Raw genomic sequence first — 26,095 nt, 5'->3', positions numbered from 1 at the left:
ACAGACATGAAAACAGAACATGAAACAGAAAACCCAAACCCAGGTGTCACATGGTGCCTCTTTTCTTTAATTCACCTCAATCATCTTCTACAGGGTTAAGGACAGAGGACTGGAATGGCAACATCAGAAGCTTGGTTTTGTGCTAATTGTTGTTTTTGAGGTTTGTGTTTGGATATTGTACATTTGGGAGACATACATGGCGAATCATAAGATTTCTGACAGAGCCAGTCACTTATTGATTTTTTAATCCGTTGGCATTTGATAGAATCCATGATACCATGTGTCTAAACAAGGACCTCCAGCAGAAATATAGGCCCACATCATCAAAAAAAATCAATAATTCTTACCCGTGTTCACCAATCCTTTCTTGAGTGTTTGCTGCTAAAAAGCTCTTTTTCATTTTCGTCTGACCATAGAAGCCAGTCCCATTTGAAGTTCCAGTCATGTCTGATAACTGAATATGCTGGAGTTTGTTGTGAATTTTTTTTAAGGTTTTCTGACCCCGAGACTTAACTATTTTCTACAATTCTCCAGCTTTGGTTACCGGAGAGTCTTTAGCCTCCCAAACTTTCCTCCTCACCATGCATTAGGACAATATAGACACACGTCCTCTTCCAGACAGTTGTTGACTGTACATTTTTAATTATTGACCTGATGACGGAAATGGTCATTTTCACTGCTCTAGCTCTTTTCTTGAAGCCACTTCACAAATTTGTGAACTATTTGTTGTTGCACATCTGAAATATATTCTTTGTTTTTTCTCATTGTGATGGATGATTAAGGGAATGTAAGCTTTGCTTTCCATCCTATTTATATTTCTGTGAAACAAGAAGCCATAATCACCCTGGAGTGCTAAAAATTGTGACTATGAATGGAAGTATACTTTAGAGATATTTTACTATTTGTAAAATGTGTTGAATTTGTAAGGGTGCCAATAATTGTGGTTAGGATTTTTTTAAAGGATTTTTTGATACATTTTTTTCTTTGATCATATTTACCAAGGGTGCTGATATTTTTGGCCATGAGAGTGTTTCCATTCAGGATATCTTATGCGCATTTTAAAATGAGCAACAAAATAGTTGGATGGAAACCCAGTTGACACACCAGAACAAATTGAAATGCATTCCCACAACCTAATTGAGATAAAGCCTAGAATATCACATTAAGGACTTTTAGATTATTTACAACTCAGAATCCATCTACAGCATATGTGGCATGCTGTCAATCATCACAGGACATGATTATGACCTGGTTTGCCATATTACCAACACATAGACAAGATCATGTGAATACGAGGGAAATATTTCTGTATTGGGGTGTTTTAATGTAGCCTGCAATGTGGATTTATACCATCTCTGAATAGTCTGTGGTGGAATGTCATCTTTCAAAACCTTGGCCAGTTGCTTCAAAGAGTCTATTGCTTACCCCTCTTTCCAAAACAATCTATAAAGATATGAAAATATTTAAGTCAGGTGATTTCTCTGACTGTGGCAGATGTTAAAGCTGGTACTCCACCTGTCCATATTTCATGATCGTGATCTGTTCACACCATGCTGTGCAGCACTACTGTTACAGATTGTGTGTCAAACAGGCCTAATATGATGAAGAAGGACTAGCAGGCAACCAAACAGCACTTAAGAAACATGGTGGAATCAATTACCATCCCTATCTATGCAGCATTAGGGGAAGCGACCCTATTAACACACACACCTGATAAGCCCACTTCTAGATTTTAAAACCGAAATAAATGATGAGGAATTGTATGTGAATCCACGTTACTGCTATTTTACACTGAGAGCTGATCAAATGTATATCTTTATTTATTTCCTTTTTACAGTGAACTGCTGAACATTATATTTGGTAACACTTTATTTTCGTATTCCACTTTAGACATTCTTAACAGTAAGTCATTTTGCAACTACACGTCAACTAGCAGACATTAGAGTATTAGTAGATTGTCTGATTAATAACTTTTATGCTACGTTTGAATTTCAGTTTTTTCACCTGACATCTGTGATTTTTATGTACCAATTTGGACGGACTAACACCTCTGTCTTTATTACAGAGGTGGGTGGGTCTTTTTTGAACATCTGATCACATGCTTATGTGTGTATTATGTAAAGGACCAGAGCACGGCAATACCTCAGTCAGGCTATGTAGACATAGTGCTGAGGTCAACTATCAAATCGCCAACAGTTACCATTCTTCTATTCAACCGGGGACATATATACATGGCATTACAGCTCTGCAAGCATGCTCAAACTACCCACAACCCCCCTACCTCCCATTTACCATACTGTTTATATATTAGAAGCATATAATTGTGAATGATTGAATGATTGCAAGAATGACAAGCAGTCATTCTTGCAAGTAAAGGTCTGTGCTACCATCAAAGCTCATTCTGAGGGACCAGTGCATAGAGAAAATAGCATGGGATAAAGAGATTGTATGGAAAAGGGCTGAGAAGTGGCTGTCCTGGCTGGAAGATCTGCGAAAGCTTGCATACTTCAGTGTGAGTAGAGGTATTAAACCAACAGGGTTTGGGAATTTCAGTTGCATCACTTTGCAGATGCTAGCGAGAACGGATACAGGACTGTCAAATACCTCTTGTTGACAAATGACCATTATCAAAAGAACTGCATGTTCATGATAGGAAAGTCCAGTGTGGCACCTCTCAAGCAGGTCATTATTCCAGGAGTGGAATTGACAGCAGCCACCATCACAGTCAAAATGGGTAGGATGCTGAGACAGTATCTTCAAATCCGATCTTGAGGAGTCTAACTTTTGGACTGACAGCACCACTGTGTTGAGATACATAGAAAATGTCTCAATATTATGGTCAAGACACAAGATTCAAGACGTTTGTTGCAAATCAAATTTAATTAGAGAGACTTCTAAACTTTCTCAATGGAGAAGTATAACAGGGTGTATAACACTGCACTCACTCGTATGTAAGCTTGACAGATAATCCTACAGACCAAGCTTTGAGAAGGCTTAAATGCAAACAAAAGTGAAAATGAAAACCGGATCAAAAGACCTAGTTTCTTGTTGAAGCCACAATGTGAGTGGCCAGTTAGGCCTTAAAAATGTAATGTCCTTTCCAGATGACGACACTAAGCTCCAAAAGATTTCAACTGTAAATGCAATATGCACTAGATGGTTAAGGCAGATCTAGATTGTCTTGTTTGCTATTATTCAAGCTGGCATCACCTAAAAAAAGTTGTAATAATATTACCACACCAACGCAAGAGGAAGGAGATAAAGACAAGGATCATTTAAACAAAAAGAGATCCCAATATATAAAACATTCTGGTACATAAAGAAATGGATACTTATGAAAGAGGTTTGAAAGAAAGAACATCTACCATTGAGGATATGGAAAATGCTGAGCTGGATATAATTTGTTACAGTCAGGACCAGAAGTTTCATGAAGAAATAAAAATGCTGCAACAAGGAAAGGTGCATGTCAGTGTAATGCCTAACCAGCAGAGGAAGCCCTCATCTGAATATTAACTGTGTTCTACCCCCTCTGCTTTCTCTACACTCACTTCCTGTTTGGTGGCTTTAAATCCAGAGGCCCTCCAGGTGATGACCGTGAAGTATTGCCAGTTTATCCTTTCTTAGAGCGTTCTTCTTCTTGTTACTGCCTGCTAGTAAATGTTTGTGTTGTTTTTTCTGTGAATACAGTGATAGAGAAAGGATGTTAAAAGATGTTGTATTATTTCAAATTTGTACTGTTAAACCCAAGTTCTTTTTTGTTTTGTTTTTTTGGTATGATTCTGCCTGGTTAGGACTATGCAAATAAGTTCAACAGGAAGAAAGAAGTGGGGGCAACTCCGTGTCCCCACTCTGATGGAATCAGCCAATCACAGCATGAAAATGGAAAAGCACCAGTTTGGAATCTCCTCCTCATTGGAAAGGAATAAAGGTACCCTTCCAAAAGATACTCCTTGTTCTGAGTCTGCATGGTAGGAGATAGAAACAGTTTACCAGTTCTGTGTCTGGGCCTGCAAGGGTGAGACACTAACAGACACAACCATTTGAAGCCTACCACCCACTACAGAGAAAGGTAACAACCAATAAAATGAGTCTGAGACCTGTTACAGGAAGGCAGCAACAGATACAGTTCTAAGTCTGAGTACTGCAACGGAAAAGATGTTGACAGAATACCACCATTCTTAGTCTGGTCCCACATGGGTGAGACAACAGCAGATCAACAGTTCTGAGTCTGAGTCCTGTGAGTCTCCACCTTTGAGGCAGCAACAAATACGACCATGTTCTAAACCTCCAACCTGTGAGGAAAGAGATAATCTACCTTCAGACTTCAATCAAAGTCTTCGACAACGAGACAGCAACAGATGCAGCCTGTGCTGAGTCTCCATCCTACACAGACAAAGAGGATCTATGAAGTTCTGGGTCTCTAGCTCAAAGAGGCAGAAGACATACAGAAATAAGCAGCAAGGTTAAACTACAGAGAGCAAACTTTCACTTCAAGGTACTTTTGGTTGAGTGTTCCAGGCAAGGACTTTCTGCACATACTCCAGGGCCTTAATTGCGTGTTCCAGATTTAAGGACCCTTTGGTGCTCCAGGAGATTAGCATCCTCCAGCGCTTCATGTTCAAGGCTATTGAAACAGATTCCTGCTCTTTTCCCAACAGCATTGTTGCTAGCGCAACCAGTGGATAAAGTCACCATCACCGGACTGCTCACTTGACCACAGAGAATGCACTTATCACATATCCAAACCTCTTCCAGAGACCGTGGTATTGTTGTGTATTATTAGTATATAATTTTCTAACTGACATTAGATATTATACAGCTGACTGCAGCTGATAACAGATAGTCTTTCAGTTATTTGCTAGATGAATAATAAGGTACTTCACATTATTTCTTTCAGAAAAGCAACAGTTTATGTTTCCAGATAAGGTAGCTCTGACATCCAATATCCATGTTTTATCATGCATCTTATGCACTTTATTCTGTATTTTGTGATTTTATTACACCTGTGTCTTCCTTGTGTTGATGATACAGAAACAGGTTCTACAAGTTAAAGATCCCACCAATCTCCTATGTGATTGTATTCATAACCACACCTTAAGTACCACATGTTCCAAATATTATAAAGTCGCGAGTTGGTGACGCGAGTACCCATCACTAAACTATTTCGGCCCCTAGGTTGGCAAAAACAAAGTTCATCTTGCATAAATATATCTCCATATATGCTCTATAATTCTTGAACACATCCACCAAGGCATTAGTCACTTGAGTCGAAACAGCAAAGTTAAGACAGAAATACTGGTTTCCACAAGCAAATTCTGCAGTTAGAAGGATGATATTTGCATGTCTTATCTGCAGACAACTACATGTAAAGACTGGTGTACTGAAGATGGCAGACTTGCCAGATGATAAACTGCTTTCTGACAAACCACAATTCAGTAATACTGGAGTTGATTACTTTGGACTGTTTGAGGTGAAAAGAGGACGCTCTGTGGTCAAGAAATATGGTGCAATCTTTACCTGCCTCACTGTTAGAGCTTTTCATCTGGAAATTGCACCTTCTCTGGCCACTGATGCATGTGTCAATGCTATACCCTGATTTATTTGTGGAAGAGGTCCTTTATCAGTAATCAGATACAATAACGGAACAAACTTCACATTGCACAATTTGAATCAGACAACAATTCAAGAAGAGGTGCTAAAAAGAGAAATTCAGTGGATATTTAACACTCTTAGAGCATCTCACCATGGCGGTACACAGAAGTGTCAGATTTGCACAGTGAGAAACGTGCAAATTCCATACTGAGAGAGCAGATATTGGACGATGATGGCCTACATACACTATTTTGTGAGGTGGAGTCAATGATCAATGATCTATTAGGCCTATTAGTAAAATCTCTAACGACCTTGTTGCCTTGACCCCTAACCATCTGTTTTTGATGAAGAAACAAGCAAACTTACCTTCAGGCGTGTTCAAAGATTATGATGTCTATGCAAGGTGCAGATGGAAATAAATTCACTTCATTGTATGTGTTCAGATGAAGAGCAGATGGATTGGACGATAATTCAAGTTGTACCTCAAAAGACTTAAGATAATGTGATAATTGATAAAGTTTGCCTACCTTTACAATTAGGGGCTGAGGATGCCATTATTTAAATAATTAAATAATAGTTGAAGATATGCCTGAGTAGATATTTAATATGTTGGATTAATATATTCATTGGTTAAAGACCCCCCTTGTTTATTCTGTAATGGTTTACTCTGTTTGTGATTGAACTGTCTTTAAGAACTTAGAGGGCTCTTTATAAGGAAAGACCGATAGAACACTAATTTTTATTGTACATGAACATTCAGTAAACTCGCTGGAGAACTTTTTGGAGAATTTCAGGCAAGTGTTTGGCCAGCCCCCCACAAGCATTTCAGTGCATGACGAAATCCTTCAACTTCAGCAGGCAGACCTCCCCATACATGAGTATGTTCTACGCTTTTGCACTGTTGGAAGAGAGCCCTTCACGACAGCCTCATTCCCTACACCAGAACCGATGCTCACTGACCATTATCACCTCACCAGCCAGGAACCATCTCGGTTAAGATGCTCCCCAACTCATCTCATCCGTCAACCCATCCGTCATCACAACCGGCATCCGTGTTACAACTCTTTCCTTCTGATTCCCCATATAAACGCTAACATGGGATTTCAAATCAACTCGTCCCGGTTAAGGTTTTGGTGGATTCTAGAGCTGGTCAGCCTGGTCAGCCTTCATATTCCCTGTCACTGAAATCCCAGAGTATATCGCATCACTACCATTCAAAGCAAACCCCTGCACAACGGTATGGTACGATTCAGTATGCCACCACTCTCCACACCGAGGAGATCACCTTACTGGTTCTGGAGGATGCTACAGTGGACGTAGTGCTGGGCCGACCCTGACTCGAGCAACACCAACGCATTGTCAATTGGAAGACTGGAAAAGTTCTGAGATGGGTAAGCCATTCAGACGTGAATACATAAAAGAAACGTCTATCATCCGTAGCATCAATTCCCATTCACACACAAAAGGTCACTCCACCACTATCTAAAGAGTAACTCTATCCCTGCCATTCCACCCGAATATAACAGCTATTTCGATATCTTCAGCAAAACGGCAGCCACATACCTACCTCCTCATTCAGCTCAAGCATTTTCAATGTGCTCTGTGTATGAGTTGGTTGATGTAAAGAGGCCACGGAGGAGTATATCCAGGAGGCTTTATGCCGATGCTTTATCCGCAGCGGGAAGAACTGATTGAACTGGCACTTCCATTTTTTTTTTGTTGCCAAGAAAGACAGAGGTACTGGAGGAACTACGTGAGTTGCATCTTCAAAGATAAAGGGATCACCACCACCTATAAGTGTCCGTATCTACTGACGCGCGCCAAGTGAAAGAGGAGCATTCATCACTCCTGCCATGCACTATGAGTATCGGGTTATGCCATATGGGCTCTCAAACTCACCTTCTGTATTCCGGAACTTCATGAACTTTGCGCAAATCTCCCATGAATGTGTGGAAGTAATAAACCTTGTTATCAAGATTGAACAAAATAATTCATATACATCGAAAACATTCTCATCTATTCTCCCAACTTATCAGAACACCGAAATCATGTCACCCAGGTCCTTCAACGCCTCCGACACCATCATCTCTACCTGAAAGTGGAGAAATGCGAATTCCATAAACCTTCTATGCACTTCCTGGGATATATAATAACACCCTCTGGAGTTCGTGAAGAAGGTAGACTCTGTCCACTACTGGCCCGTTCCAACTTCAGTGAAACAACTCCAAAGATTCTTAGGATTCACCAACACTGCACATGCTGGACCAATTTTGGCATTTAGCGCAGCTGACAGTGTTCGCCCACTATAAATGAAATTGCCGCTCCAGTGTAGTGCTTTCTCAATGGAAAGGTGAAATCAAATACTCCATCCATTATTTCCACTTCTCTACAGCAATGTCCCTGAATTTGGAGAAAGATTCAGTGAGTTCAGATAATCGAGAAACTGGCTATTAAACTGGCCTTGGAGGAATGGCGTCACTGGCTGGAGGGAGCCAAACATCCATTTGAGGTCATTACTGACCACAAAAACTTACAATACCTATGAGAAGCCAAATGGTTAACCCTCAACAGGAAAGATCTTTTGTGTTGGAGTTGCTTCCTATGTTTGATCTTAAGGCTGATTGCCGATTCCTGTGTTTCCTTATTAAATACTCACCCTTTTGAATTTATCCTGTCTCTGCCACATAAATGCCAATGTCCCAGTGGTCTTCCCCATGAGAACATTACATTTGGAGTCCTATGCATCTTTGGCTGCAACCTACTTATGCAAGCAAGTTTTGTCTCTACCATGAACATTACAAAGTCCAAATCCTCGAAGTTAAAAAAGCTATGAGTGCAGCTCATAAATAAATGTATGGCTTCAGTAGCTGTTGTGTGTGTGTTTTTTTTACTTCATATCTCATGCTGCCACATAGTAATTGGCTAAACAGGTAAGAACAAATAATTTAATGGTTATGCTTATTTGGTTCCTCTGCTGACTCTTCTTGAGCGGTAAGATCTAGGGGCGGACTGCCTGATATGGTTGGTTGTGGGGGAGTTTATGCTATTCGACTATTATTAAAATAGGAAGATTGCCCATGAAATGGCTGTTCTTTCCCTGTCTTAGCTTTCATGGAGCTAATGGAAAAGGACAGAGAACTTGGAACAGAGCCATACCGCCAAATGTAACTTTAGCAATCAAAGGCTTTTGACTAAAGGCTTTTAAGGCTTCTAAGGCTCTAGACCAAAGCACCAGAGGGATCTCATTGTATGAAAGTATCAGTCAGGAGAAAAATACAAAGATTTTCCAATGCATTAGATACACCATGGACCACTTCATGGTATATATGGTGCAACAGTTATATTACCATGCACTGGATGTCCCTCCAAATTTAATGAAAATATGAGACAACTGGTTAGGGAGGCTGTCAAGAGGCCTACAGTAAGGAGTTGCAGAAATTTATGGAGAGAACTGGCTATGTAGTACATGTGACAACAATTTCCTATATTCTTCATGTGTCTGGGTTATGAGGTAGACTGGCAAGAAAAAAACACATACAAGCCCAGCAAAACTGAACCAAAAAAACATTTTAAGTCTCCTTAAAGGATGTGGGAAAATGTGTAATGGAATCATGAACAGTTCTACATACCAGTCAATACTGGCACAAATCCTTCATTTTTCTGCTAGAAAGCTAAAGATCAAGAGGCTTCACCAGAAGAATTAAGGTTTGGAATGGCCCAGCCAGAGCCCAGACCTGAATCTAATTGAAAATCTGTTGGGCAAGCTGAAGGGCTGTGCACAGTAGATGTCCTCACAATCTGACAGATTTGGGTTTTGCCAATTTAAGATGTGTAATGCTGATAGACTCATATCCAAAAAGAGTGCTGTAATAAAAGTGCTTCAACAAAATATTAGTTTAGGGGTGTGCACATTTATGCAATCACATTATTTTAGTTTGTGAAGGTCCCTACTATTTCCCTTAGGATTATTTGCTATTATTATTATTATTATTCTCATGGTTTTGGGGTTCCTTAACTCTTTCCCTGCCAGAGTTTTTTCCCCACCGCCAGTGTTTTTAATGATTTTTACCTCAATTTGATGGCCTTCAGAATAATTTCAGCTATGCATATATGAACATATTGCATATCAAAATCAAGAACCAAACCACTGATTTTAAACAAAAAAACCTACTTTATTCTATCTTTATGTGTTCTTGTTTTATCATCAATTGAATGCAGACAGGTTTAATCAGAAATACAACATTTTGGACATAAAACAGATTTTTTTTTTTTTTTTATCAAAGTACAGTACTGCATATTCAAATAAAATACGTCATATCATATTCTTTCACCTAAAAATAATTATATGAATATCTGAAATTGCATTCAGCAAACAGAACACACACACATATATACATACATATGCTTACACACACACACATTAAGGCTACATACATACATATGCACCTATATATACACACATACTTCACAAATACTTCAGTTTTACAGCATCTTTTGCATATTTGAAACCTTTCCAACAGTGACTGTATGATTTTGAGATCCATCTTTTTACACTGAGGACAGCTTAGGGAACACAACTATTAAAAAAGGTTCAAACATTCACTGATGCTCCAAAAGGAAAGAACATGCATTAAGAGCTGGGGGTTGAAAACTTTTTACATTTGAAGAACAAAGTAAACTGTACTTAACTTGTATTCCAGAAACATGCAAGTATCTTCTGTTGCTTCTGAAGAGGAATAGTAAGGGTGTGCTGATATGCAAATTGTGTTTTGTGGTTCATGGGCATTTTCCAAATCAAAGTGATCGTTCTTATCCCTTGTTAGTGGGGACTTTGAAATAAGCAGGGCATGTTATCTTCAATGCAGATTTGCTATATATACATAAATACATATGCTAATATATAAAAACTAATATTTCAAAAACATTTGAAAATACAAAATGTATTTTTATTTGTAACAGTTATGCCAACAACAATAAAAAGATATTAATAACATTAAAACAACAACTTCTACTGGCGCACATCATGCTGCGTTCATTGTCACAGACACATCCCAGCTGAACATAATGAGGAAATGATACTGTTCTCTTTGACAAGTGCATTCCAAACTACTAAATGGCATGCACGCACTATGCTCGTTTCAAAGTCAAGGATGTTTAAAATCTTGGTCTTCAAAGAGGCCAAAAGTGCCCATGTTACACCTCTTTTTATGTCCTTGCACTGGCTCCTGGTTGCAGCTCACATCCAATTCAAGACATTGACGCAGGCTTATAGAACAGCCACAGGCCCAGCACCCACCTACTTCCATTTATCATTACAAACCTACATCCCCTCCAGAAGTCTGACATCTGCAAATGAGCGACACCTCGTGATGCCATCACAGAGAGGCTCCAAATAACTCTCCAGAACATTCTTGTTCACTGTTCCTGGCTGGTGGAATGATGTATCCCTGTCAATCTTTAAGCAACATCTGAAAACTCTTTTGACACCACTTCACTTAAGTAAAAATAAATACATTTAAAAAACACTTTCCCTTTCCAGATTATCTGAACACTTCCTTAGGTTGGTATCACAAGCACATCCTCCATCTGTTGGCCTCTTTAAGAATCGCTTCAAGTATTCGCCAATTGTCAGTGGCTTTGGATTTAGAACAGAAATTTGGCTATTTTGATCTGAATGTTAATGAACACTAGTCTTATTTCATAAATTGATTGTTTGGATTAACCCTTTAATTGCTGTATTCTTTAAAACGAGACTGCCAGAAGAATGTTGTCAATGCATGTGGCCGCTGTGCCCATTTTTCATGATGCCACTAAATGCATGTACATTCATCTTTTTCACATATTATTGTAGCAAGTAGCTGAAATACGCACAAATGTCATAGTATGTCAAAACATCAAAGGCCCCAAAATCACCTTGGACCCCAGAGGGTTAAGCATAATTTTTTTGAAGTTATGGTGCTGCATATAAGATTAACTATTATTATGATATTTCAGATCACTATCTAGTCTTGTGTGAACTCCATATAACTAAAACCATAAACTCTGCACATCAATAAAAGTATGGTAGAACCATCACTTCCACCACAAAAGAATGCTTTGTAAGTAATCTTCTAGATTTCTCAATTCTCAATTCACTGCTATGCTGATGGTCCTGTATATTTTGTCGCGACCTGGTGATACAAACCAGATTGAGAAACAGAATGTTTGATATAAAAAATAGTTAATGTAAAAAACTGGATGATGAATAACTTCTTAATGCTAATTATTGGACTCAAAACCCCCACATGTAATAATCTAGTCTAATACTTGATGGCTGCTCTGTTAATTCTTCTGTTTGACAGCAATCTTTCCTTCGACAACCATGTTTCCAGCATCTGTAAAACTGTTTTTCCATCTCAAAAATATATCCAAATTATGACCTCTGCCCTCAACCTCTAATGCAGAAATATTAATTAATGCGTTTATGATCTCTAGGTTAGATTATTGTAATGCTTTATTGGGTGGTTGTTCTGCACTCTTGATAAATAAACTTCATCTAGTCCAAAACGCAGCAGCCAGAGTCCTTACTAGAACTAGGAAGTATGATCATATTAGCCCGGTTCTGTCAACACTGCACTGGCTCCCTATCAAACATCGGATAGATTTTAAAATCTTATGAATTTATTATAAAGCCCTGAATGGTTTAACTCCTCAATACTTGAGCGAGCTCTTATCACATTATAGTCCTGCACGTCCGCTGCGTTCTCAAAACTCTGGCCATTTGATAATACTTAGAATATCAAAATCGACTGAGCGCCAGATCCTTTTCCTATCTAGCACCTAAACTCTGGAACAATCTCCCAGTTGCCTGACCTATTACTCTACGTATGACACAGCTTACATCATACATCATATGTTAAGTCATAAGTCAGCCAGATGCACACACACACACACAACTGTAAAGGACTTTACACAATCCAATGCAGCTGCAATTAAAATTGAACCGAAATTAAGTGCTGGGCGTCCGGTCAGAGGAGAACTGTCCCCAACTGAGCCTGGTTTCTCCCAAGGATTTTTTTCTCCATTCTGTATGGATGGGCTTTTGGTTCCTCTGACTTGCTTTGTTGGGGACACTTAACTTCTAGTGATTACCGTTGAATTGATTACAGAGACCGTCTCTGCATTTAATAACAAATTGTTCAATCTCGTCATTATAACATCCCTATAATTGTATTCTCCTATTTGATACTGTTTAGTGCTTTGATACAATCTGTGCTGTTAAAAGTGCTATATAAATAAAAGTCATTGATTGATAGATTGTGATATATTACAGATTTCTTATTCTGGCATCCCAATGCACAACACAACAATTACCACAGGTTGTTTCTTTTGCATCTGATATATGCAGCTAAAACAGCTTGACGGCTGTGTGACGTAAGGTGATAATTGGTCCATAGGTTAGTTTTATGTTGCAGTACTTGTGGATATTTATCTGATTTATGGAGCTTTACAATAATGGCCACTATCTACCAGCATTACCAAGCTTTGAAGAACCAGAATAAATTCTTAAACTTGTCTGAAAGAAGAAAGTCATATACACCAAAGATGGCTTCAAGGTGAATAGTTAGATTATGATGTAGTTAAATTTTTTGGGTGAACTATTCCTTTAAAATGTGCTTTATGTATGATTTTGACTCTACTACTAAAGCATAAAAATACTATAACATGTTTGCATATATTTAGGAAACATGCTAAATGAACATACTTGTTTTTCTGAAAAACAACGCTACAGTCAATTGCTCTCCTATGAAAATCTGCATTTAGGCCCGGAATGTCAGCTTCTGTTTTGGTTTGTGAAAGCCGCCCACTGCCAGTTTTCCCAAATCGGGTTTTGGAACCCCGAGTTGCCAGTTTGCAGAAAACACAGCATATATTATTTCAGTCATGGAAGCTGGCAAATGGGTCTGAGCAGGAATCTGGCAACATGCGTGTGTGTCGGGTCTTAGTAGAAGGGACCGGGTAATAAAAAACGTCTCCAATACTTTGTATTTAGACTGCAAGACCTAGTTCAACCACTCTGTGTCAAGCCTACATATAGCACCTTTAAACAGCGGGTGCAGCGTATATTCAGCTTTTTGCTTCAGAGCCGAGCGTGACTCGCCTGTTTTGTGCAAGCAGAAATCTCCTGTTTGGCTAAGTACTAAAAAAGTTTTTTTAAAGACAACGTTGCATCCAGCAAAGTCGACGTTGCATTTTGGAAGACAACGTGGGTCTTGCTTCAGACGACGTACACCCGTGTTTCTGGATGCGGGTGTTACCTAGTGTTAGGTGAGGGTCACAATCGCTGTCTCGTGTGCTTGGATGTGCACGAAGAGCTCACTGGAACATGGAGAGTACATTTCACCTTTCACAAGATTCTTGCATGCTCCCGTGTCCCAGACCGGCCTCTTCGATAACGCAGTGGAAAACTTTGCTCAGTGGTTCTCCATTGCCCAGAAGCAGACTGAGGCTGTCAAACCATCTTGCCTCGGAGTGCAGCTGCTGCCTTCATCCAGCCGTCGATGGCAGCACCTCAGTCAGCTTGTCGCCGCCTCTGCTCCTGATAGCCAAAGCAGCAGCCTGGAAAACCCAGCTAGGCAGAGTTGTAAAGCTGCCCGCAGGGCAGCCGCCCAGCCCTTCCAGGCCCCCACCAAACCTGGTGGCAAGCACAGATGCAAGCGGACTTGAGATGGGTAACCAGGGGAGGAGAGAGCTGTTCTTCAAGGATGGTGCTCACACCACTCCCTCCCCTAGAGGGGGGCCGTGTGGAGAATCCAAAAATCTTGACAAGTGCAGCTTTTTCCATTTCTGGGTCCCCAGAGAGAATGAGAGGTTGTGGACAGGCCAGTTTCGTCGGTCCCACTGAAGTATTTTTAGAGGTTCCTGGGGCATATGGCAGCTGCAACGGCAGTCACGCCGCTAGGGCTGCTTCATATGAGACCGCTTCAACACTTGCTCCATGGCTGAGTCCTGAGGTAAGTAATGGCAACACGGCACTCAGTGCCCCTGGAACAGGTCTCCAGGCATGCTTTGGTCTTCACGAATGCCTTCACCACTGGCTGGGGGGGTCATGTACAGTGTCAGGAGTTTGGATTGGTTTTGGAGTCCCCAACAGCAATGGCACATCAACTGAGAGTTGCTAGCAGTAAGACTTGCCCTGGGCCAAGAACCGTCTTCAGCGCAGGCATGTACTGGTCCATGTTGCATGTCGTAACTCGCCTGCCACCTCCTCTTTTTGGAATCAGAAGCATCTGAGGTCGCTTTGTGAATCCCCCACAGCCCCCCACTGTACCCTCTTGGGACCTGTCTGTAATGTAAACGACACTGCAGCAGGCTGCATTTAAGCCTTGGCCAGCAGTCGAGCTGAAGTTCATATCAACGAAGAGCTCCTGCTCGCATTGGCCTCCATGAAGATGGTAGGGGAGCTGCAGGCTTTTTCAGTACGTATCGAATCGTGCCTAGAGTTTAGGCCGGCAGATTCCCAGTTAACACTGAGGACACAGCCCGGCCACGTGTCCAAGGTTTCCACCACTCCGTTCAGCAGGTGGTGAACCTTCAAGTGTTTTTCTTGGAGGAGGCAGATCCAGCCCTAGCTTTGCTCTGTCCCATCCGGGCACTAAGATACTACGTTCACCGGACACAAAGCTTCAGGACCTCAGACAAGCTCTTTGTCTGTCACGGAGGCCGGCAGAAGGGGAAGGCTGTCTTCAAATAGGGGATGGTCCACTGGATAGTGGAAGCCATTACGCTGGCCTACCAAGCACAGGCTGTGCCCTGCCCCCTCAGTTTACGAGCCTATTCAACAAGGAGTGTGGCATCGTCCTGGGCATTGGCTCGTGGCGCCTGGCTGGCAGATATCTGTAGAGCTGCAGGCTGGGCAACCCCTAACACTTTCACTAGATTTTATAGCCTTCGTGTAGTACCGGTATCCTCCTGTGTTCTCATCTAAAACAGGTAGAATCACTGAGAGGCCCGGTTTTGGGTCGGCTTGTTAACTGCTCCAGAGTGTCCATACAGTAGACCCGGTGGAACTCCTCCATCCGATGTAGCAGAGCATGTGGCACCAGGCCCTCACTCAATGAATCCGTGAGAATGGTAGAGTGCTGGGAGCCATGTGAAGTACCCAAGCAGGACTTCATGTGAGTAGTTGGTTGTGATTTCACTTTTTAAAATGTTAGTTAGTGGGTAATGTCCCTGTTTGAGCAGAAACAATATCTGCAAAGTTATGACACTGAAAGTTTAATGCAAACAGAGATATTGTCTTTAAAATTTTATGACAGTTTAATGGCTACAGTTATAGCGCATAGGCACTATAACCAGCTACTGTACTTTCCAGGTTGGAGACATCACAAACCCAGAAATTTACCCAGAAACCCCACCCCCAGGAAAATACAACAAAGGGGGTGGGATCATGTTGCGCTAATATAAATAAAAGGAAAAGTTGTTGCCATGGCGTCAAAATGATTTTTTTACATTATTATATATATATATATATATATATATATATATATATATATATATATATATATATATATATATATATAATCGTGATTCTGTCTTCCAATGATTCTAATGGATTCACAAATTGTATGTGAATGTTCTAAATGTCGTTCTTCACAACCCCTCTGGTCTGCATCTCTCACCTGATTCAGATCATCAGCTAGTTATACACTTTGTATATAGACAGGTTTTTCAGCTATGAGAAATGTTAAACATGGTCACACATGGTTGCCATGGTATTAAGCAATATTTAATAGCAAACGCTTTAGTCAATTTGCTTGAATATTTCATGTGTAGAAAAATGTCTCATGGCCTATGGTTTGAGGGGTGTTTTCAAGGAATGTCCAAACTAAACGCAGGCTTTATACAAATGCGGTAACTTGTAAACTTCACAGAAATAGGTTTCAAATTTTAAACAACTAATTTAAGTGATTCAGAGTCGACTCTTTCTTTTAAGAGACAATATCTTTATTTATGATTCACTTTCAGCTTTACAACTTTGCAGATTGTTTACATTCACATACAGTTACATTAAACTCTACCTGAAAGGTAATTTTCAAAAATGTATAATAGAGCACTGTTATAGAAGACCTAATTAGTGTTGGTTTTCAAGAAGAAAAAGTTTGGTTTTCCACAAGAAAATTGGATTTAGCTTTTTTTGATCAGCCTTTTTTTAGATTTCATCATATGAGGAATGGCTCCATTGCATTGTCCGAGTTTTGTCTTAAAGAGCTGAGGTGTCGATTGTGATACTTAAAACCTAAAATTATTCGAAACTTAGTAAATATTATTAAGAGCAGTTTCATGAACAGCAACTAACCAGATAAACTGCACGCTTAATGTATCTAGAAGCAAAAAATATGTATGTCCCTGAATCTGTTTGAACAGCCAAACAATGGATCAGATGTATTGTACATTGCTGAGCCATCATTTAATATAATCTTCATTTAGTAATAAACATACAGATATTCTCTTCTATACAAAATACACTTTTAAAAAGGATGCGTGACAAAAGTAGTTCAAAGGCCGTGCATCCACGTGTACTGTATGTATGCCTTTCGTAACACGCACCTGCACTTCCGTGCTACACACAAGCCAGTCTTTGTGAAGTCTTGATTAGTCCTGTCTGTCATTTCTGAGTGTTTCCCTGACTCTTGCCTTGTTCGTGTATCTCGACGGTGATTGTTACCTGCCTGCTTCACTATTCTAAATAAATCTGCTCGCCTCTACACTCATCCGTACAGTATGTGTGTTCATACCTTAACTTCTGGATGTCATTTGCTCAGTTCATGCGTGAAAATCTCTTCAATCACACAATAAAAGAGTGCATACACATACATTTATGATGCTTAGATTTTATAAAACCTGATACATGCATAACAATGTTTATAGATCAGGCCCATCTCATTAGCGCGGATGTCTTTTGTGTAAGGATGACGCTCAAACAGCTGACTTGGGATGCCTCTTTGCGTTGTAAGCCTTTTTTTTAATGTCTTTCAAGAAGTGACGCGGACAAAACATTTATCATTTATGGCACCTAAACCACACCTATACTTGTGAATATGCCTAAAACAGTGAATTGTGCTCAAAATATATGCTTTTAATTTGTGAATATGAAGTATTGTTGTGAGTTTTAAAAGCAACTAAAGTCTTACAAGAAATATAATTATTGATAGGATAACTCTACCTTAGGTGCAATGTTTAAATTAGAGTGTAGACTATAAAGGGTCCATTTTAAAACTAAAGAAACGTCCAAATGAAAGTCACGTTCTGTGATATGGTCACATCCACATTACATGGACAATCACTTTTTTGTGGTTAAAGAAAGAAGAGCATATGGCATTAGAACAAACCCAGTTTGAGTAGATGATCGTTTAAAAGGCAAGGGTTTTTTGTTCGTTTTAAGGTGTGCTTCATAGGATCACTTCCCCTTTACGTAATCCATATTATATCACGACAAATAAAATGGTGAACCCGGATATTTCTGAAAACCTGGTCTTTCTTAAAAACGTTTAAAAGGTGAACTCAGCTCTCATTCAGTCCATCTTTCAGGACACCTTCCCAGTTTATTGACTGCTGCTGCAGTGATGCTGGTTGCATACTCATTCAGTTTGAATCAGTGAATCATTCGGTTTCAACACACAAGATTCAGACTGTATTTGTTATATTGTTTGGTGTGCTTGTTTTGTCCATCTACTTTAACGTTTGTGCTCTGTAAAACATTGCAAGCAGTGCTTTCAAGCACTATATGAGTGTTTCTCCACCGTGGCACTGCACGTTTTGTCCGTCTCCCTTATCTGACACACATTTCAGGTCCCTGGGCTCAGAGGTGTTTGATTGGGGAGAGTTGCGCGGCGACCAGGGTGAAGAAACACTCTACTATATACAGTATAGCGGTCGGTTTCATCACAGCACGTCGAGAGGATCCACACACAACCGTTTGGACTCCATCTCTTCTGAATGAAGGTGGTATTTCTCACTAACCATTTCTTTAATATATGTAAATATATGACATTTTAAAAAGATCACTCGTTTTGGACATATAGGACAAATACTTACTGTGTACATTCAGATGTTTTCCCTTTGCTCTGATAGTCCATAATGCACTGTATCAGATGATGGTTTTCATCCAGCATCTATAAATCAATCGAGTAAAGAAGGTCCATACTGTTAAATAATCACTACTACAGTTACACAAATGCAAGCATAATTTTATATGAAGTGGCAAACCTACACAGTAAGATAAATGAAGATAAATGACCTGATCCAGAAAGAATAGCATTCCTAAAAGCAGACCAATAGACATTGATTTCACTCTTACTGACATCCCCTACTTCGACTGCAATCAGTCGATGAGAATAACGGCTCTAATTGATTTTCTAATGGACTCAACAAAGCGCAAATAATCACTCGTTTACACCGTACTTAATCTCAAAAAATAACTACGAAACCAATGAGCTACTAACAATGTGATATCGTGCGTGTGTTTAAGTAGTGGTAGTATCAAACATCGATTTTATGTCGAATCATTAACGACAGAACTGTAGCCTGCTCAGACTGGATGAGGGTTCACGAGCAGTACAAGTGTGTTAACAGAGGAGAAATAAACCGCGCGAAGACGGGCTTCATCTTCATGTTTGTTGAGGAGTCAAACAAAGCAGCCTACCTTCTGTATGGTCTGCTGCGTGACCTCTCCTTTCGTCCGAGGACGCACGGCTGAAAACGGAACGGACATCTTCCAGTGTTTAATTATAATTAACGTTTTATCTGTGTATATTATGCCGCGATGGGGCGCGAACACACTCCGGGCGAGGATTGCCGAGGAAGCATAGGGGAGCGTCGGCGTCGAAGTATGACAGTTTCGCTAGAAACGAAGCATTAAGATAACCGGCTGCTGTAAAGCGGAAAAGGGTGTTTAATGTCGGTACTGGCAGCTCGAGGCGCTTTTTTTGCGCTCATTCATAACTAGCTGCGGTGTTCGGGCGAGCGCCTGACCTCCTCCCGTCTCTCTTGGTATAATCTGGTGAACTCTATTGGGCCGGAGCGCTCCGTAGCGCGGCTCTGGATTCACCAACAGAATGCGTCATTCTCCCACGCAAACCACGGACAAAGACACGGGGTGATGTGCGTGAACAAAGGGAAGCGGCTCTTCTGTCATTACACGACAGAGAAATGTGGCGTCGTTTCTGCCGCCGCTCGGTCAAATTAGTGACCGGAAATGAGGTGACCAGCCGGACAATGTCCTTCAGCTCTTCCGACACACAACCACGGCGTTACCTGCACTAGTTTAACCATGTAGTATTAGTAAACTCTGTCTCGAGCTCTAGATCTGTATAGACTACTACGCTGTACTTTTACTATAATAAAATCCTTGTTTTTCGTCAGAGACTTTCAGCAGTGTTACATTTTAATTCGTATTGAATTAAATGTGGCACAAGAACACTGTTTTGAGCACAATTTCATTAAGTAACAAAACGTAATGTTTACTTTTATTGTATCATCCTAATTGTAAAATAAACATTATCTCTCATACACACACAAAACGCTATAGGTTAAAACATACTGTAATTATTCCATTAGTCCGCGTTCAATATTTAATACACGTGACTCAGTACCACGAGCAGTTACGGTAGTAAAGTGTTGTCGACGACACCGTCTGAAGTCGCCAGTGTCTCTCTGGTTCTGTTCCCTCGCTGAACTCAAGCGCGTCACACAGGACCTCGCGCGTTCGCGAGACTCGTAAGGCGCGCGCCGCAGCTCATCGAATGAGCGAGTTTGGTACCGCAGCGCGGGCACGTCTGCTCTAGCAGCTCGCGCCGAACCTGTTTGAACTTTGACCCGAGCGGATAAACCGTACCAGTGGCAAATGTCTTTCGTTCCGCGTTTGCCTCAAACATTACATCGAACACTTGCACTCGTTATAGTTCATCGAGGAAATATTTCTCGATAATCATCATCGATTTACAGCCTAGGCCTATTATCCATGTCCTTATTTCTCCACAAAAAAAAAAAAAAAAAAAAAAAAAAAAAAAAAAAAAAAAAAAAAAAAAGGACTGAAGAGGTTAGGATTTACTTTTTTTTTTTTTTTTTAAATAAATCAGCTGTCATAGATCTTGATAGAAGTACAGAAGTAACCAAAACTGTGCAAGTTAAAAAAAAAAAAAAAAAAAAAAAAAAAGGCACTAAAACAGTGTCAAGATTCATTTCCTATGTTTATTAACAATGACAATCAAGTACAATATCCCCTTACAATTTTACACACACGCAAAAAATAAAATGAAAAAAATAATAATAAAATAAATAATTGGGGACCCCATAGCATAGGCTGAAGTTCATCTACTCCATCTCAATGTATATTCCTGTATAGCCATTAAATTAGCTGTACATGCAAATAAAAGTGCTATTCTAGTTCAGATGCAAAAAATCAGTGATCGATTAAGGTGCATTTCACATTAAAGCTGCGAGATTCTTTACATTAAACAAAAAGAAAAGAGGCAGTTTAACATAACGTAGCCATTTTTCACAAGAGGACGAGAACAGTCTAGTGATATTTACCACTGAAGAACCTCAGACACTAGAAACCAAGCTCACAGACGAGACTCGTCCACATCCCAGAGAAAGGCTGAATCTGGAGGAAAGAGGCAAGTTTAAGCCAAAGCTGCAACCATTCACTCAGAGCCAGCATGACGATAAAAGACTCGGCACACAGGTGAACCAGTCATGTTCCTCATCTTGAGAACCACGTCAGGCTGCGTTTCCCAAAAACATTAATATTTGCAAATCAGCTTTGAAAGGTTTACATGGTATGAACTACAGTTCTCGACCTGTGGTTAGAAAGTTTCTTGCATTAACAAGAAACCTGCAACGACAGTAAATTAGTCATCAGGTGCCATGATGGATAAAACCGCAGCTCAGATCGGCTAAAACACAGAAGTTAAGAACAGGTCATCAACAAGGGTGAACAATATTAGTAGAGCGTTTAGGGAAACAGACTTGACTAGATACATCTCTTCTGTAATGCATCATACTGCGGTGGTTAATCAGCAGGCTAACAGGAAACGCAGCCCTGAACTTCAACCTCCAGCTGACTCAGAACAGACTCAAACAGATTGACTCTCACCGGGCCTCACAGCCGTCCGCTCCCTACTCTCTGCGGGACAGGGTGCTGCGCTGCCCCTCGGCCCCGTCTCCCTCTGAAATTACCTCGAAACCCACGGCCCCTCAGAAACCTCCCAGGGACCCCAAAGGTCTCCACATTCAGCTTCCTCTCCTCAGCCCATGTGGTACGTCTGGAGAGAGAAAGAGACTGAGATTACCCCGAGGAAACGTTCCTGCCGAAACAAACGCCTCGTACCTCGACTTGAGTTCTGAGGAGATGTTGTCGAAGAAGCACTTGGCTTTATTGTAGAAGCACTTGGGCCCCAGCGGATCCTCTTCAACAGCACTCTCGCTCTCAGGGACAGGATTCTCCTGCTCCTTATCGCTCCTTTCCTCGAGGCTCTCCTTTGGTTCTGACAGGACAAACAAGAGTACAAAAGAAAAAAAAAAAAAAAAAAAAAACGTATTGAATCGGGAGTAGAAGACCGCAGAGGCTCATGTAAAAGCACATACCTTGAACGCTGAGCTTGTCTTCGATCTCTTTCTCCAGGTCCTCTTTGTTAAACTGAGCGTTGGCCATCTCGAAGTCGAAGTCAGACTCAAACTGCAGGGTGCTGGGCTTGGCGTTGCCTACGAGGATCTGACCCCGGCCGCGGTTCCTGGACCGCCGAGCTCCTGCAAGACACCTCAGATGTGGACCGGAAGCGGTGCTTGATTCCACAGGAGAACAATCGCTTCAGTCTTTACCCTGTTTTCTCCTGCTGCTTGGGGGTTTGTTCTCATCGTTGGCTGGACTCTGTCCTTTCATGGCTCCTTGCTGTGCAGCTAAAAAAAAAAAAAAAAAAACAGCATCCACAGGAGAACATGAAGTGGGGAGAGGAAAACCCAAAAATGTGTAGCTTTTAACTTATTCACTTAATTGCCTTCCAGGGTACCCCGTGAAGCTTCCTTTTTGGGTAGATTTTACTTAAAATATTATTCATTTATTTTTAAAAATAAAATTTACCCCCAAAAAAAGGGGTGTGTGATTTCCAGGACCGAGTTTGAACACCCCTGCTTTAAGCGGTGTCTGACACGTCATTTAAAACGGCTTCCGTGTGTTGTCAAGTTATTGCTGTGCATGTGAACATGAGGTACACCAGCCCTCTTAGCATCAGTTCACAGAGAAACGTGTGTATTCGGTTTTCACCATCACATCAAACCATGTTTGACGTGTAGAACGTCACGCCAGCTTCTGTAGCCATTTAAGTGACAAATAAATCAAATGGATTTCTGGTAAAAAGCATCTTGGAGCATTAAGATGTCTCACCTCTCTGGGCCGGGGGTCGGGCCCTCTGCGCTCGTGCCGTCTCTCCTCCCTGCTGCTGCGCTCCAAACAAACCCTTCTTCTGCGCCGCCTTCTCCGCAGGGACCGTCTGAACCGCCTGCTCTACCATCGGCCCTCTCCTTGCAGAAACGCCAGGCAAACCGGAGCCTTGGAGACACAGAACAGTCAGCTCACGCACCGCTCCAGCTCAGACACGGAGGCAGAGGCTCATCTTACCGAGGCCCAGGGCGGCAGCGTACTGCTGGCTGAGAAGAGAGCTGGCGGCCAGCTGGCTGTAGGAGGGCAGCACGCTCCGGTAAGGGCTGTAGCCGCCCTGAGACGAGGGGTAGTGGACCGACCCCACAGACGACTGATGGAGACAGACACAGGTCAGCCCTGCCTGCAGACACCTGGTGGAGTCGCCCTCGCCGCCAAACTCACCTGAACGATAGCAGGGTCCTGAGGAAGACCGTGGTGAATCTTCAGAGGCTCGCAGACCGTGATGTCTTTGATGTCACTTCCTCTGAAGATGATGTACTCGAAGACCTCGTCCCTCGGTGGCACGGGCCGGTCTGTCGGACGCCCCTCCGTCCCAAAGGACCTCACTGATCGAAACAAAAGCTGCAGTGAGACTCCATGACTGTGTCAGGGGCGAATAAAGCAACGCCATGGAGATCAGACAAGTTCACCCCCTCCTTCTCATTTACCCCAGTGATATACATTTACAAACAATCACACCAGCAGTATGTTCGTTTAAACGTGCAAAGAATGTTCGTGTATCACGTGTTCGTAGACGTGATTTAAAACCTGCGCTCATTTTAATAATAAATAAAACCTAATCGAAGTCAAGGTCTATTTTATTCCACGTTGTTGAAGAGAACCGTCTCAGAAAGACTCGCGTGTTTTCGTTCGTGCATTCGGGCGCTTTGAACGCCAAACACGCGCGCGCCACGTGGAGACCAGGACTAAAGAGGCGCGGGACTCACCTTTCGCCAGAGCCACGGTGGAGTTATCCGTGTCAATGGTGTATAATATACCCTCATAGCGAATCTGAGCTTTCGAGATCAGACTGATCTTACTGCCGATGTAAGGAGTACCGCCGCTCATTATCTCAACACAAACCACTTCAGCTGATGAAAGAGACTTCAAATACACGCCGAATCCGTTCAGACAAGCTTGTGCGACACTGTCGCCATGATCTCTCTCCTGAAGCGTGGACTGTACGAGAACGTCCCTAGTTAGTGTGATTTATAGAGATCCTACACCCCGCCCAGGATCTGACCCGCTGCACCTGTCTCATTTAGAAAACGTCTATTTGCGTTCGCTCACCTCATTTATTTCTTTATATATATATAGTTTGTGAAGAATTCTTTGGAAAAGCCTAGTTTTATTCACATGCTTTGACAAATAATTACACGTACACACAACATAAAAAATGAACAGCTTTTTAACCGCATTTGCTGGTAACTGTAGATACATTTTAATATGTATGTACAGTATAATCTGATCTTATTTAAAAGCACGTACTTTTACATACTTTCAGATTGTCATTGTGGTGGACGTTTTTGGTGGAGAATGAAAATGGTTTATTAAAAAGTGATTCCCGGAATGCTTATTATTAACATACTATGCTTATGTTGTAACATGAACTGTTTTATTATGATTTTGTCCTGACTGTTATGTTTTAATGAATGTCAAAATTCTATTCTCAAACAATGGGAGAAAAAAGCATCTCTTCTGTGTCTGAAATGACTAAACCTCAGCAGGTCTGTCGCAGGAAGTAGATGCTAAAGCCAAAACACACTGCACACTTTTAGCAATCCTAACAGATCACTGTATGTGACGCTGTGTGACACGGGTCCAATAAAGCTGATTAAAACGTGTGTAGACTGTACTGTGATGACGCCTGTTGACACACGTCACTATAGAAGAAGAAAACGCCATCAGCATGCGCTAAGAGCATGATAAACAGCATTAGCAGTTGTGGTTTTTAAAATAACGGAAGTGTTGAAAGAACCTGTAAGCGTCGTTGTTTTTATAGTTTTTTCAGTGAACATGGCGGCCACCAGCAAACTCACTGTGTGATGATCGTGTTGTGTCGTAGGCCGTCTTTGGCTGCAAAAACATGATAACGGCTATCTCTGAACCTCTTTGATTAGGAGCCACCATCACACTCTATCAGTCTACTCAGTCTGGCCCTCGACGAACTGTGGTCACTACAGTGGACAGCTATTTGGAAGCCATTTAGGATGTAGACGTTCTAGTAGACTTAGTATGAAGAGACTAGACTACTAACAGTGGGATACAACTTCAATACAAAACAGAGACAATGGGAACAAGACGGAGGAACATGAGCAGGAGCAATGCTGGACTGGAGACAACACATCCATGAAAACGTTCATGTGTTTTATACAGTCTGCCAGTCTTTTGAGTTTTGAGTTTTGTGGGTGTACAGTGTTAATCTAATTGGGTTCTAATTGAACAACAGTTGTGTATTTATTGTTTTTAATATTAATCCCTGTTTTATTTGTTTAAGATTTATTTTTAGTTAACTGTTTTTCTGTTTATTTTATTTTTTGTACTATATTTGAAGTGTGAACTTAAAAAAATAAACTGTTCAATCCGACACAGAGTTTTTTGCCACTAATTTGCTGAAGTGTTGCATTGATGTTTGTCCTTCTGTAGATCTTCATATATGATCATTTGACCAAAGCCCTTCTCCCTCAGTTCGTCAGAGTCCTGCTTGTTTCAAACTTCTTCCCTTAACCTGTTTATCAGTTCTTCATCAGGCTCTGATATTCATTATCAGCCGTTACACCTTTTATTAAGACGTGTGTGCCTTTCCAAATCATACCTGTTCTGTTGAATTTGCCACAGGTTCTAACATCTACAAGCAAAATGATTGCTCCTGAGCTACATTTCAACTATACTTAGGCAATGGAATCATTTTAGTTTTCTACAAAAAGATGAGGTGTGGGGCAGATGCAAACACACTGGAGAAGGTATTGTTTTTGTAATTAGGATTGTACATTGTTATAGAAACTACACTTTTTAATGAGCTTGTATGCGTTCTGCTGTAAT

General features: G+C 41.1%; 2 protein-coding genes across 11 annotated transcripts in view; both read right to left on the bottom strand.

The window, feature by feature from the left end:
- The window catches only part of LOC122342771 (calcium-responsive transactivator-like), a 53,189-nt gene extending 32,619 nt beyond the window's left edge, over nt 1-20,570 (bottom strand). For 3 of the 10 annotated variants that reach the window (XR_006250648.1, XM_043236866.1, XM_043236869.1), the window contains exons 1-2: nt 19,277-20,570; nt 18,670-18,746 (exon numbers count right to left, since the gene is read on the bottom strand). Coding sequence is in view for 8 of the 10 variants with exons in the window: in XM_043236866.1 (XP_043092801.1) it covers nt 18,670-18,746; nt 19,277-19,345 (146 nt within the window). In the remaining 2 variants the exon portion in view is untranslated. The remainder of the gene's footprint in view (nt 1-18,669; nt 18,747-19,276) is intronic. The other 7 variants (XR_006250647.1, XM_043236863.1, XM_043236870.1 and 4 more) reach the window with 5 other exon arrangements.
- Nucleotides 20,571-20,803: 233 nt separating this feature from the next.
- Nucleotides 20,804-24,251, bottom strand: lsm14b (LSM family member 14B). The gene is made up of 9 exons (XM_043236244.1): nt 24,001-24,251; nt 23,456-23,619; nt 23,252-23,384; nt 23,018-23,182; nt 22,456-22,533; nt 22,222-22,383; nt 21,965-22,121; nt 21,731-21,899; nt 20,804-21,238 (listed from the first exon to the last, which is right to left on the bottom strand). The coding sequence occupies exons 1-8, from the start codon at nt 24,119-24,121 to the stop codon at nt 21,737-21,739; spliced, it is 1,143 nt and encodes a 380-aa protein (XP_043092179.1). The 5' UTR covers nt 24,122-24,251; the 3' UTR covers nt 20,804-21,238; nt 21,731-21,736.
- Nucleotides 24,252-26,095: the final 1,844 nt, after the last annotated feature.

The sequence above is a fragment of the Puntigrus tetrazona genome, chromosome 4 (genome assembly GCF_018831695.1).
Source record: "Puntigrus tetrazona isolate hp1 chromosome 4, ASM1883169v1, whole genome shotgun sequence".
Classification (NCBI taxonomy): domain Eukaryota; kingdom Metazoa; phylum Chordata; class Actinopteri; order Cypriniformes; family Cyprinidae; genus Puntigrus; species Puntigrus tetrazona.
Note: the sequence above shows the minus strand (reverse complement) of the source record. Positions and strands in the feature narration are given on the sequence as shown.